Source organism: Triturus cristatus, chromosome 4_1 (assembly GCF_964204655.1).
Source record: "Triturus cristatus chromosome 4_1, aTriCri1.1, whole genome shotgun sequence".
Classification (NCBI taxonomy): domain Eukaryota; kingdom Metazoa; phylum Chordata; class Amphibia; order Caudata; family Salamandridae; genus Triturus; species Triturus cristatus.
The window spans coordinates 305,699,479-305,714,850 of NC_140585.1; the positions used below are offsets into that span (position 1 = coordinate 305,699,479).

Sequence of the window (15,372 nt, forward strand, 5' to 3'; positions counted from 1 at the left end):
CCAATTGTTTCCCTGTAGTCTCTCCATATTCATAATTATCTCTGACACAGGTTTGGAATGTTTCCGCCACTGTTTTACTCTAAAACCCGTTAATTTTAGCCTTAGTTCTTATGACTTCAAGTTCTAGCTGGGTTTGTCGCTCCACCTGCTTTTGAGCAATAGCTGCCATATGTTCTTCCTCATACTTGGATAGCTCCTCTGTTAGTTAATATATTTCCTCTCTCTGTCTTTTCCTATGATACCCAACGAAGCTGACTATCTCCCCCATAGCCCCACTTTAAACGAATCCCAAACTATTTCTCTGGAAGTGCTAAACCCATTTATATCAAAGAATTGCTGGGTCCACCCCCTGATGTGTTCTATGAATCCTTTGGTGACCAAAGGTTTCCTATCGAAGGTCCATTTTGCAAGTGGTCGATCATGACCCTGTACCATGATTTCCAGCATCAGAAGGTTATGATCCGACAGAAGCTTAGGCAGTTTCCTGATGTTGGCCCCCTCTATAAGAGGGGCGGAGGCATAAAAGTAATCGAACCGGACGTCTTTTCTATGTGGACAAGAGAAATATGCATAGACTGAGTCTCCTGGTTTTTTAAGAGGCCACATATTAAATAGCCCATGACTGTCCACCAGAGCTTCTAATGCCTTAAAGACCTGTGGCTTCCTCCCCCGGTACACCTCCCTAGAGGTACCATTTGCATCCAGGTGGATATTAAAGTCTCCACAGATAATGAGGGGGGGGGGGGGCGCCCAGGAGGCCAGTCCAAGTTCTAGTTCTTTCAACGAGACTGGATCATCTAAATTTGACCCATAAATCGTACATAGTGTTAAGCCACTTGGTATTGAGGCGATTGCCCACCTACCCCATGTATCGGATAATGTACGCTTAATGTGTGGCATCTGATTAGAAACGTGGATTGCAACACTTCTGGTCGTGGTAGACTGGGATGAGCAAATTACCTGAGTATACCCTGGGATAATATTGAGCCCTCTCTTTTGCCAAGGGATATGGGTTTCTTGTTGGCATATGATGTCAGCGCCCAGTGATCGTAATACCTCACCTACCCTACCTCTCTTACTCCTATCATTCAAGCCCCTGATATTTACAGAGCAAATAGTCAACCTACCCATCCCTAAAGCTTTCTTGGTACCCGGTTTGGTTATCGTACCATTTAATCATGATGACTCCTGCCTCCCTCCTTAAGTTACACCAGTAATCTGCTTTTCTGAGTTTTTTACCCCCTCTCCAGCCCCACCCTCCCTCCCCCGTTCCCCGCACCCTCGCCCACTCCCCCCCGACCCTGCTATGTGAAGCAACAGACCTATCGCGGTCTGTAGTTGATGGACAGTGGTGCGCTCCCAATTAGTGACATCTGTAATACATATATGTGCCTTTATGATACCCCCAAGTGACTTTACTATCTCTTGATACTTTTATCTTCTATTACCTATCTAAACATGCTGGGGACCTTGAACAAAAAAACGAAAGAGGAGAACAAACAACTTTACGCTGAGCAATAGAAACCCAGTTTAGTCAAGACTTATCCTAACCAATCAAATAAATCTCTAAGCCATAATCAAAGTCGCAAAGTCATCTCCCTCTGCATTTAAAAACTCCTTTGCTTTAATCTCTGACGTGAAGAATCTGGTCTGATCATTCCAGATCACTTTCAGTCGGGTCGGATTTAAAAGAAAGGCCTGTTCACCTTTCTCCTGAAAGAGTTTGATCATTTGGTGCAGACGCCAGTGACTTTCCACTATCATGTGGCAGAAATCCAGTCTAGAAAAGAACGAAAACCCGTCCGCAGAGCGCTGTGCTTCGGGTCTTGCCTTTTCAAACACATTTTGTCTCAGCAGGTAGTATCCAAAGTAGACCAGAAATGCCCGTGGCTTGGCGTCTGGACGAACTGGCTGTCGGAGAGTAAACGGAAATCGATGTGCCGTTTGAATTTCCTGAGACCAGTTCCAGCCTTCCAGTTCTGGGAAGGAGTTCTGTAGTAGCTGAACCATGTGCATTCGGGCATCCAACCCCTCCTTTCCTTCCGGGATACCCAAAAATCGCAAATTGTTTTGTCTCTGACGATTTTCATTCTCTTCTAGCTTCCACTGGATGTCCATAAATTGTGCTTCATAGGCTTCTACTTGACCCTTCGAGCCTGCTATGTCCATCTCCAAAGAGGCTGTTCTTGACTCTAGATCCATCATCCGGTTGCTAATAGCATTAAAAGTTTTTGCGACTTTCCTTACTGCCCCTTGATGCTTGCGAGTGGCGGTCTGTGAGCGTCTACTTTCCAGATGGGCTTCTTCCCGATGAGCTACTACACACTACAGAATGGATTCCAATGTTGGGGGTATTGAGGGTGGTTCCTCGCTGGGGGTCTTGTTGATGTCCCCGACCAATTGGTCACCAAGGGAATAATCTGGTTGTCAATTCTGCCCACTCTGGTGTGCGTCTTCCGTGCTGTGGCGATAGAATCCTTGCCGCTAGTGCCAGGTACACTATCAGCCTCGCTTAATTCTGAGTTGGACCCAGTGTCTGACCCTGCTTCTGATCAGGTGGCATCTGACAGTGAGAAAAAGTCATTAGCCTCCGAATCCATTTCCCTTTCACTACAAGCGTGTGAGGCCCTGCGGTTCCTGGAGATTCCCCTAGGTTTTTGCTTTGCCCGTAGCTCCTGTATAGGAGGGTTCCACTCAGCTACCCCAGATAGGTCATTCAATCCCTTGTTGAGACCTTTTTTTTGCACCCAAGTTCTTCCCCTTCTTGATTAAGTTATCTTTTTCAAGTTGGTGAGCCGGTTGAATTGTTTCCACCTGGCATGGCTTGGTGTGGCCAGATGTCCCTGTATCTAGCCTTTTGCCACGGTTATCTGGCTTATCCGGGACCTCTTCATTAGGTGCTGCCAGCACTGTTTCCTGGGCTCGGTCTTCTCCCCCTTCTCGCTGTGTTTGCTTATCCATGAGATACTCCTGGGACTCAGCTTCCAGCAACCCTGCACTGTGCACACTAAATGTCTCGTCCTCCAAAGGTCCCCCCAGCTCCCCCTGACCCATTAGTGACTTACCGGACTGTATAGTACACTGACCGCTTGCTTGGTGCAGTCTCAGTCCGCTCACTCCGCTGTTCCACTTCCTGTGCTGAGGAGCTACTCCCTGCTCCCCTCAACATCTCGATCACTGTAATGGCAGTCTGAAGTGGCTGGGGCTGCGCGCCAGCGCCCCTCCCCTATCCGTCAGGGAGATTTTCTGCCCAGGTCTTTTGCCTGTGTCCCGTCTGTACTTTAGCAGGTGCCACCTCCGACTCTACCGCACTTCTCTGCGGAGATTCCTGAGGGCCAGCATGAAGTGTAGTGCCTCTGCCTCTCGCGCCTGTCCTTGGCACCATGATGATCGAGGAGCCGATCAGGGATCCGCCACACTGCTCCGCTTTGAAGTGAGGATCAGCTCCCGTTCAAAGCCTCTGCAGCAGGTCAGCTCCACCAACACCGCGACCCAGCACTGCAGTCCAGGTAAGGCCCAACTAGGTTCAGCACATCTGATTGCCACTTGGGGACTCGTCATTCTAGCCCTTCATCTCCTGATTTTTAAAGAAAATATCGTCACCTTGGGAGCCACCTACGGCCGACTCACTCGGCCGCCATCTTGCTTCCACATCCATCCCTCTTGCTCATCTCAGTTACATCCGAAGAGATAGCTTTCATTGAAGCTTGTCACTAAGACACATACTACTTTTGCTGTTATATGACCCTCAGGAGCCTCCATGACTTAATAGAAATATATAGGATTTGGATTGTAAAACAAAGAATCCAACTGCAATGTTCTGACGTGGAATGTTGGAGAAAATTGTGAGTCATCCTACAAGTTGGTGAAATTTGATAGGTCCTTTTGTCTATAGTGATTAGTTATGCTTCTGTGGGAATCAATGTTCAATGTGGTCGGGCTGGCAGGGCATCCTGCTAACAAAAGGGATATTGAGCCAGGGAGCTCCCCTTTCAGTGGGAAACAGATACCAGTGCCAAAATGGGTTGTCCGTGCATGTGACATTTCACAGCTAGGCATGCTGAAAGCACAAAGATGGCTTCAGGAGCTGCAAAGGTAACAAGGAGCCTGGTGCAGAATGAAATCTAATAAGTATGTTGGATGAATGACAGAAATGGGGTGTTTCCTCCTAGGCCCATCAAGTGTTAGCCCAGTCTTCTTGACATGGGGGATGAAAGAGTATCGTGAGGTTCCATACGAACAAAGGCTGATGCTGATTAGGAGGGTGTTACACTGTATGGAATGCAATGGGGAATTCATTACTGGGTCTGCAGCATGGTGTTTTTTTGTTGCAGATTTATATAGCACGAACTCGACCGCTTTACATGAGCACCAGGACACATTCATTTTACGTGGAGATTAAGTAATTTGCCGAGAATCACAGGATGTGGAGTCGACCCCGAGGCTCGAACCTTGGTTTCTCAGCTCCAAAGTCGGCAGTCTAGCCGTCAGACCACATCCTCTCTCCTGTGTTTACGGGCACGTGAGTCAGAACTGCCCTCACACTCTCCACAAGCCTTGGGAACCTGTAGAGTGGGAGGGTGGCACAGTGATAGTGGCGATTTTCTCTGCAGATTCAAGAGCTCAGACACAGGCGTAAGAGTAAAACGGATGACGGGGCAAAAGGAGCTGCTGTTTTTCTCACAGCTGAAATTTAACACTCTAATCTCATTTCTGCAGAAATGTTATGTGCTGAGAAATGTGCTGGAGATGTGAATTTAAACATGCACAACAATTTACCGCCGCACATTAGAACGTGAGGGGGGAAGTGGGTGTTCCAGGGCAAGGATATATATAAATGTTTTCCAATAAAGTGAAGGTGTAAGTTTGTATCCATGGAGGGAACGGGAAGGGGAGACCTCCAAGACTAGTGGATGTGTAGCAGAAGAGGTTTCTGCATGGGGTAAAAAAAAAAAAGCTAGCAAATGCAATTGCCCTTGGCCGAGGATTTGGCAATACGGCTAATCAGATAGACCCAAATGACATAGACCATCAGCTCGGTTAAATGGGTTATAATAAAAAGCAAAATGTACGCCTTTTGTGTTAGGGGTTGCAGCACAGAGACCTTGAGGAATCTACACAATTCACCGTCAGTTAAAATGCCACGTTCATCCTTAGTTGCTCCATAAAACAAAGATTTCCTATTAGTCACGTTTTGTGACTGATATGATTCTTATTGCTCTTCACGTTTACTCTGTTTTCCACTTCCCCCAGTTATTTTAATCATCTTTCCTTGGTTAGTGTTGTACTTAATATTATCGTTACTTCAGTATAATGAGTGTTTCTTCCTCGCTGGACAATACTACACCATCAGTTATGAGCATGTTGACCGGTGACCTGGAACATGATTGCTGAAAAAGCGAGCAAGTAATGAAACTGGTGGCCCTCAGATTCTTTGCACAGAGGCTGCGACTCACCAAGAAGGCACACAGCATGTAGAAGCTGATGAAGTAAAACACAGCAAAGCTGCTCCCACAGGCATTCTCCCCTTCCGTGGAATTGGTGGGTTCGGACTCTGGGGCGCACTTCTTGTTCGGAAGACAAGCGAGCATGATCTCCTGCCACGCCTCACCAGTGGCACACCTGGAGAAAAAAAGGAGATGGGAAGAAAGTAAACAACCTATCCAAAGGATGCCTGATGTATTCTTGACTATATGTCACTGGTGATGTATATAGCTCTTATAGAATCTGTATTTTTCCAGTGGTTATAACCCTCGCTATGCACTGCATAACTTGTTTTGCTTTCTTACCATAGCTTGTCACACCGTTTACACACTTTGAGATGATCCATTATAACAGTCCTACAACTCTTCTCATGTTTTATGCCTTGAAACATCTCCCTCTCTTACTCTCTCTCCATGCAGGGTCCCCGTGGCTTGGATACATGATTTTGCTGTCGACAGCTGGGGTATCCAATTCATTGATTGATTCTTCTACTTTTTAAACCTATGCCTCATTTCACCCTGTGTCATGATCCTCATATCAGTATACCATACTCTGTCCGGTTATGTGTGGTGTCTCTTCGAGTATACACAACGGATCAGCACTCCAATGCCTATCATTCAGCCAGTCTTTAACACATTTCGCCATCCCGTCTCCCATGCTGAGACTGTTTTGTTTGTTTGCAACTGCAGAAGGCTGTACTGAAAGAATTACTATCTAGCATTCTCTGCCCAGCCTAAAATGCTGAAACTACGAAAGAAAGGCTTCTACACCACACAGTATGATGTTCAAGGTACTTAGGGGGTTCCTTTCGGGTAACAGTTAATTCAATGCTATACAGACATATATAAAGACACATAACAGTAGCAATATGCAGGTTCTCCTCTTGAGACCTCACAAGGAGTGATAGTTTCTTTATTTCCCTCTTACTCAATTCTCCACACCTCTCCTCTATCTCTCTGAAACTGCCAGTGCTCTCAATGGTTCTATCCATTGGATCTTTCAATACTGTCCACTGAGCTTGTGTGGGGAATCCCTCCACAGTAGTTATTTGTCTGCAGTGTTTATCTCTGCAGAAGCATGTGTGAGGCTCACACCCCTCATTCCTTTGAAACCCACCACATTCCTTTAATGCAGAGATCTTTGAGGCAGTGAGGATAACATTTTGGATAATGAAGAGCACTGTGTGTTCGTACCAGATACAAATGCTTCTCTTAACTATTAGGGTGATTAAGAAGTAATACAAATCAAGGCCCAGATTTATTAAGGTTTTGCGTCACTCGTGTGCCTAAGTAAGAGGACACATGGCGATGCAAAACCTAGAATGAGATTTACCAAGCCACGCAAGGCCGCCTTGCATTTCTCTGCATAGTGGGGGCGTTACATGGGTGGACGTGGGTGTTCCTACGCATCCACCCATGTATTCTTAAACATTCCCAGATTTTCCTACACTGGTAGTCCTGGCAACGTGTCAGAATTATACTTCCCACCAGAAGAAGCACAACGGGGAGAAACATCTTTATTCTCCTCATTGTTTTCTCTTCCTAAGTGTGCTGCACTATGCAGTGCACTTAGAAAGAGAAAATGGCTCTAAGTATTGTTTTTTGCAGGAAGCAGATTCTTCCTGCACAAAAACAAGCCTGACTGTAACACAGGCACCATTGCTCCATGGCGCAAGGGTGCCTACGTTGGCGCTAGGCTGCAGATTGTGCACTAGTGCAAGCAGAGAACAGATAATCGCTGTATGTTGATAGATATGGCGCATTACTGCTATTTGCCCTTCATGCAGTGCAGTGCCGCAAGTTTTCTTGCAGCGTTGTGTGAAAAAAATGTTCAATCCGGCCCCAAGTCTGTAATTTTGCTTCCCCACGATTGATAACTGATAAGTATTCATACACCTGGGTATCATGCATCATAATTCTATGCATCAGAAAACACATCCGCATTCACATAGTGCAGGCTGCCTGGTGTGTCACCTTACCTGAAGAGCAGCAGCACGGCCTGGGGGAAGGTTTGAAAGTTGTTGTTTCTGTTGATGTCTGTTGTGTCGTTTAGGGCGATTTTGCCAAAAACCTTATCAGAAAACACAAGATTTGTGATTAAAGAACTTGCACTGTATCCTCTTGGTTTATGTCCAAATGAACTTAGATGGTATGAAAAATGTCTTGTAGCATGCAAGCCTGCCCTACAGTTGCTCTCCCATGAACAAGATGGCCGACAGAGCAGATGCAAGGACGTGCCTTGTGTCACAAAGACCACAGTGAACTTAATACCACTATGCTTATCTAACACATCGATGACAATAATAACAGTAATATATGTTCATCTCGTTATAGCCTCTACCCACGAACCAATGAAGACACATTTAAATGGAACAAAATGAGATACTAATATTGATAGATGTGAACTTCACCTCAAATTGAACTTTTATGTTGTGTTCGACATTTACGTCAGTTTTGATGCAAGGCTGAAAACTGGCATCATTGTGTCTTTTTGCTTAAATTGAGGCGCATGGAAGAGTATAGCGCTATTCATTTGGTAAATGTTAGCTGGATAGATGTCTGTGACTGTATTTGTAGCATTTTCTAATGGCTATGGTAACTAACGCTATTATGGAATGGTGAACGAAGTTGGCCCACAAGGGCAGAACCCAGACAGGGTAACTGCTAACTATGTAAATGATTCACATTTACAATCATTGTGTATACATGTATCCAATATCGATATCCTCAAACCTGGCATGAATCGGGCCTCTATGGATCAATGGCGGAAACACCTTCTTAAAGCAACAAACACTTGGGCTGTAAAAAGGAGAGGCAATTGTAAAAGTATAATCTCTCCGGATATCTCGGGATATATATGATTTTATAGCTGCCTGGCTCTAGCTCAAAATAGCTTAGTCAAAATATTGTCTGACATAAATTTTGTGTCCTAAATTTAGTTAAATTAGTGTCTGACTACTATATTCCGGCACCACACCAACTGCCTTTAGTAAACCTGATGGCAAAAAGTGGCCTGTAAAGTGTTCCGATTACAGAGTCATGATGCAGTGCTGTGTCTGGGATGTGGCTTCATCATACTTGGTTGGAAAAGGAAAGAGGGGGTGTTCTGAGGTCACGGAGAGGCCGGGGGTTTGTGGTCTTTCATACAAAGGATGGCATGCTTGCTGTAGGAATACCAGGAGCTCTACTGCAATGCACCATGCTCCTAACATCACTGTCCACTCGAACACACCAAGACAAAACTCCTTACAAACATCCAGAACAGTCCAAATATGCCAACAACTACTTGGCTATTACGGTATGGGACTCATCTCTCTTACTACCACCAATTACCAACTATATCACACAGTTTACCTATTATCCTACAAAATGCATAAGACATTTGGAACAGGCCTACTGCCTCAGCAATCAAACACCAAGAACATTCACTCACTACTGTTCATAAATCTGCATAAACACAGGATCATTCCCATGAGAACGCATATGCACAAGCCAAATCAGACTGTGGCCTGGAATGGAAACCAAAGAACCACTTGGAAAATCACCTGTGTGCTACCAAAAGCACTGCGATGCCAAACTAATAGCCAGTTGCGCATTGCACAGATATCCAAATCATAACCAACTGAAGTGCACTGGAGACAAGACATGGAACTGTCCCTCTCGTGAGAATGATGCACATACTTCCATTCATGATATAGTGATGTAAAGGAAGACATACAAGGTAGATACAGATATGTAAATGCTTTTGGATAGGAATTTCAATCAGTTTTATATCGACCGGAAACGGTAACGTCTTGAAAACAGTGGCGAACTTTGACATCCTGCTCTCACTGCAAAATTAAGCCCCGAGACGAGGCCTGTATCCACTAAATGAAACAGAGTTTCTGGAAAAAAAAGTATTTATCATTAAGGAATGTAGTTTCATATAAAATGGGCAGTAAAGTCAAACCACAAAATGACTGAAATCCTAGGCCATGGATGTGTCAAGTGAAATACAAGGTAATCAGCCGCGGTCCGTGCAGGTAACAGCAGTGGGGCCGCGTGGGGTGGGGGGGATTTCAAGAGACAATGCAGAGGGAAAATTAAATAAATAATTCATTGCGAAATCCCCCGCACTAACCCCAACGCTGTTACCTGCATGGACCGCGGCTGAAGGTAATGTATTGTGGGGCCTTTGCAGTAAGACAGGATAAGGAAGGAAAAAGTATGACACCGAAGCATTTCAATACAGAAAGTACAACTCATCGTCCGAAGAATGGTCCTTCAGTTGCCTGTCATGTGAGAATGCTGGGTCCTCTTTAGAGTGGTCATTTAGTTGGTGTAGATGAGTAATACCTAGACTTCCTCAGGGCTGCTGCCTAGGTGGCAATCCATTCAAAAGCAAGACTGCACATCAGGAAAACCGGCTCAATAGTGCCGGAGTCGTACACTATCTGATTAGTGCATTACAGTAAAGCAGCGGAGTGCGGCATAAGGAGAGTACTCCTCATGTGTGTTACGTCACCTATTGACAAAATACGTGTTGGCTGAACTATTCTATGGTGGATATACAATTCCATTAAAGTTTGGAATTCTCATTGGCTATGTGAAAGACAACGGTTTTATTATTGGAAGATCATTAAATTACACCTCCTTTGGCCTAAACATGGATTAATGTAGACTTGAAATCATCTACTGTTGGACTGAACATTATTACTAATTGAGTGCTCGGATCATTCCATTGACACAGCTATGGATCACTGATTCTGTAGGGAAATCAGCTGCCCTTTTGGGCAATGGACAGGGATGACAAGAAAAGAATTCATTATCAATCTTCACTGCTGCTATGTCTTCCCGTACTCAAATAACTTAAGCATGGTGGTCACTAATCAGGCCATTTTCACAAGTGTATGCACAGTCCCCATTTGGATGGATAGACAAATAGATATATGGATGGATGTGTGTCCCTATGTTGTACAATCATTTGTTGTTTTTGCTCCTTTCTTGTACATTGGTAGTCCAAGTAGATGGTGCCCTCTAAATCCTTTATTCCAGGGACTAATTCTGGTGAGATGATTCAGTGAGTTACATTCTTGCTGCTGATAGCTTGTGTGATCTGAAGGAAAAGAATGCAAATCCCAGCAATGCCAACACAGTAGTCAGTCCTTTTACTGTCAGTTAATTGGGTGCCTTGAAATAGGGTAATCATTGCTATTTACAGCACTTGAAGATGGCAAAAACTAATTATTATAATTATTATCAATCATGGCATCTGGCAGGGACAGAAGCCAGTCGCCCACTCTAGCCAAGCTGCCAATACATTTGTATGCTCTTGGCACATATACGACCCTGGCATCATCGTAAGGTTGCTGGGTACTGGGCAAGAAGCCTCTACTATGCGCATCAGGTTCCTCAGTGCCCATGTCTTTCCTTTGTGGTGCATGGAATTGCGCCAGCCATGGGCTCTATGCCCAACTTTACGAGAGGCTTCATTTGGAATTAAGTAAAAAAACAATGTCGTGAAGTGTTACTCGTAACAATACAAAAATTACATTCTGCCTATAACTGGCTTGACCGTGTAATTGAGAACCTGTGCTAAAAGGCACAATTTGCATTTTGAAAAACACATGCATAAACCTACTTGCATCGTTTCAAAGGGCTGACCCTGTGTTCTCTGGATCCAGTGCGGAAACTTCAGAATCTTGGATTATGATTTTATTGAGCCATGCCCGTAGAGTCTTACATGTATAATGCATAATGTAGTAAAATAATCCTGGAAATAAATTGACCTGGGGTTAAACCCAGATGCAAAGAAACCTAAAGAGTTCGTTTTATCTCTGCCATTTTCATGGAAAGCTGTGCATGACTCTTTAAAGCTATTTGTAAAACATCTGCTGTACATCACGCTGCAGCTTGTCAATTATTTCAAACTCAGATTTGTAAATTCGTCCTGACCAAAACTGCACAAGATCAATTTCAGATCTGACCCTTCTCCTGCCCTCTTCCAAAGCTCAGTACTGCTGCGGTAGGCTATTCTAATGATGTTTGCGTCGAATATTTACATAATGTGCTACATGCAGACTATAGGATTAAGATAACAAGGAGGATGGTGGTGAACAATGTTCCACATTTGATGCAACAGTAGGCGCCAGAACCACTGAATCCATAGACAGCGATCTCAGATAATCACACCCACTTTAAATATGATCACACGGCCTCTGATCACATATTACTCTGGTTGCCAGACTCTGCACTGCTTGCAAGTCTCCTGCTCACTTTTACTAAACTAGGCAGTAATAAACTCACGATAGGGCCGCAGGTTGACACTCAGCTACGCTATGTTGTGAAACCCATCTTGGACACTGAATACAGCTGGAGCTAAGCAATTAATTCTGTGGTCTACTCTTCTGGAGGTCTGGTTCTAGCTCTCTAGATTTTTGTGGGGCTGGATCTGAACTCCATGTACATGAAAAAACAAGTTACTTACCTGTACACTGTGCTTCTCCAGTATTGATATCTTTTATAGATTCACATGCTTGAATCTTCCCCGTCGTCATGGTGGGAGTCCCACAGTAACGGTAAAATAGCAGTATAAAAGTCTAAAGCACAATCTCCCTTGAGAATCAACAGTATTTCCCAACCCGATAGCCTCATTAAAGAACATCCAAACTCCAGCCAATCACATCGCAAACCCCTGAGCATCCATCCCCTGCAGGGCCACCATACCTCAGATTTCGAGCACAAGTGTAGTTAGTAAAATAAAAGAGGTATGGAAGGGTGCACCTGTAAGGGGAGGATGGAGGGCCGCATGTGAATCTATAAAATATATCAATACTGGAGATCCGCAGTGTACAGGTTAGTAACTTGTTTTTTCACCAGTATTGTATCTTATATAGATTCACATGCTCGAATCAGGCTAGAAAGCAGTACATAATAACAAAATGGATGTGGAAAAACAGGCGAACCATCTCGCGACATAAAGTCATCACCTAAACTGAGGCAAGCAACTTAACTTCATTGGTATAAAATATACATAAATATATATATATATATATATATATATATATATATATATATATATATAGATATATATAGATATATATTGTGAAGAAGATCGTTTGATCGAAACGCGATGCCAGTAAAAAAAATTGAATTACAATCACCCTGGAGTGCGAGTCCTTCTTTCCTGTCCGAGTGAGGAGCTCAGAGAGCAGGAAATTTCGCATATATATATATTTAGCTCCACTCCTTTTTAATCCAAAAGGAAAATATCGCACTCCCGGGGCGTTGTCAACAAAATTTATTCAGCTGGTCATCTGGTCTTTGAATAAATTTTGTTGACATCGCCCCGGGAGTGCGATATTTTCCTTTTGGATTAAAAAGGAGTGGAGCGAAATATAGTTGCGGAGTCCACAGCCGCAAAAATCGCACCCGCCTGCGAGTGCTCCGCTTTTCGTGTGGAAGAAGGAGCGTGCATATATATATGTACCTGTGATCAAGGCCCGAGTGGGGGTCGAAACGCGCTATGGCAGATAGGCTTGATAAATAATTAAAATAAAGTTATTTTGATTGGCACCAACTTCTGGGTCCGCTCCTCGTCTTTTTCTGCCCGAGTGAGGCAGTGACAAACGGCGATTTACGTGTGTGTATATATATATATATATATATATATATATATATATATATATATATATATATATATATATATATATATATATATATATATATATATATATAAATAAGTTTTGTCAGAAATAATATTGATAATAACGATAATAACAATAATAATGATTATAAAAATTCTTAGATACCTCAGAAACTGAGGCCTACCTTAGGCAAATAGACGACGAAGAGCTGCTTGTCCAACTGCAGCATCTGTCCTTCGCCAAGAATCCAGGCAGTAGTGCCTAGTGTAGGTATGGACGCTTGTCCATGTCGCCGCCCTGCACATGTCTGGTAGGGACACACCAGCAAACAAGGCTGAGGACGTTGCCATCTTCCTCGTGGAATGGGAAGTTACTTTGGAAGCAAGTGGGCGACCCACCCTTTCATGGCAGTAGGTAGAAGTAACCCAATGAGCAATCAACGCTCTAGATAAAGCCTGACACTTCTAGGGGCAGAGAAGGCGATGAGCAGTTTAGTAGACGTGCAAAAAGACTTAGTCCTCTGTAGGAAGAACTTTAAACACGGTTTGATGTCCAAGGAATGCACAACTCTCTCTGCTGGTGTAGATGGAGCAGCAAAGAATGAAGGCAGAGCCACAGGTTCATTCAGATGGAACGTGGTAGGCACCTTGGGGATGAACGAATTATTAGTGCGTAGCACCGCTCTATCCTGCTGGAATTGAAGGTAAGGTTCCGTTGACCAGAATGCTTGAATTTCGCTAATGCATCTAGCAGACATGATGGCTAAGAGAAAAGCCACCTTCCAAGAGAGAAATTTTATGTCACACTTGCGGTGCTCTCATGAGATGGGACAAGACAATGTTCAATTGTCAGAGCACTGGAGCAGGCCGAACCGGCGGGTATGCTCTGAAAAGACCTTTCAAATATTCCTTTACCAATCTGCAGGACCATAGGGACGACTGGCTCGAATGTCTCTTATACCTTGAGATCGGGGCCAAATGAACCTTAACTGAAGAATGAGAAAGGCCAGCTTTTGCCAACGACAGGAGATACAGCAAATTCTCCTCTGCAGAAGAAGAGAGTGGATGGCAGGAGTGCTTTGTACACCAGGAGCAGAATCTTTTCCATTTGGCTGAATAAAACTTGACCGTGGAGGGAGCACGGGCCTTGTTAAGAATAGAACGTCACTCCTCAGAAATGCTTAAGTCACCAAACTCAGTGTGGTGAGGAGACAGACAGACAAGTGAAGAGATTGATTCTGAGGATGAATCACTTGGCCTTGATCCATTGAGAGTAGATGTTTCGAAGGCTGAAGACGTATTGGAGAAGTCTCTGATAGGCGAAACAGCTCTGTGAACCAGTATTGCCTTGCCCATGCCGGGGCAATGAGAATGATGCGGCAAGGTTCTCGTTTCCTCTTCTATGGGACCTTGGGTATTAAAGGGAACGGAGGGAACGTGTAAGCGAACGTCCCTTCCCAGGAGAAATGGAAGGCCTTCCCCAGAGAACCTGCCTGAGGGAATCTAGTGGCATAGAATTCACATTTTTTGTTGAGTATTGTAGCGAACAGATCCAGGGTTGGCGATCTCCAATACTGATTTTTTCTTTCCAGCTGAACGCCATCCAATTCCCACTCATGACACTGGTTGGAATCTCTGCTGAGCAAATCGGCCCATTCATTGAGCACCCCTGGAACGTGCTGGACTTGTAAGGAGATGTTCTGGTGAATCAACCAGTTCCAAATTCGCTGCGCCAGACTTGAGAGGGCTGGAGATCTCGTCCCTCCTTGATTTTGAAGGTAAAACTGTGGCTGTATTGTCCGTGCAGACAAGGATCGACAAACCTTTTATTCTTGGTAGGAAGGAACACAGCCCTAGAAACACTGCCTTCAACTCCAACAGGTTGATGTGGCAAAGTAATTCCTTGTTCGACCACTTCCCCTGAACCTGAAGTTCCTGGAGGTGAGCTCCCCATCCCTCCATGGAGGCGTCCATTGTCATAACCATTAATGGATCTGAAAAAGGAATAATAGGCCTTGCGAGAGATTGCTTCTTGCTGCCCACCAAGACATCGTCCTGATCATCTGAGGCGTGATATAGTGTCCTCGTATGTGCTTTGAGCCTGTATCCATTGTGCGTCGAGCTGTTCCTGAAGAAGCCTCATTTGCAATCGACAGTGAGGAATCAATGGAATGCAAGATGACATCATCCCCAACATTTTTTTCCTCTGTGAGAAAAGCCATTGAGAGGTCGGTGTCTAACCCCAGAAACACCAGAGATTTGGAC

The 15,372-nt window shown here is 44.3% G+C and overlaps 1 protein-coding gene across 1 annotated transcript in view; it reads right to left on the reverse strand.

Annotated features, from left to right (window-relative positions):
- Positions 1 to 15,372, reverse strand: part of CACNA1C (calcium voltage-gated channel subunit alpha1 C) — a 2,189,932-nt gene that overhangs the window by 261,218 nt on the left and 1,913,342 nt on the right. Inside the window, exons 35-36 of the mRNA XM_085652198.1 lie at positions 7,463 to 7,554; positions 5,457 to 5,622 (exon numbers count right to left, since the gene is read on the reverse strand). Coding sequence (XP_085508324.1) covers positions 5,457 to 5,622; positions 7,463 to 7,554 — 258 coding nt within the window. The remainder of the gene's footprint in view (positions 1 to 5,456; positions 5,623 to 7,462; positions 7,555 to 15,372) is intronic.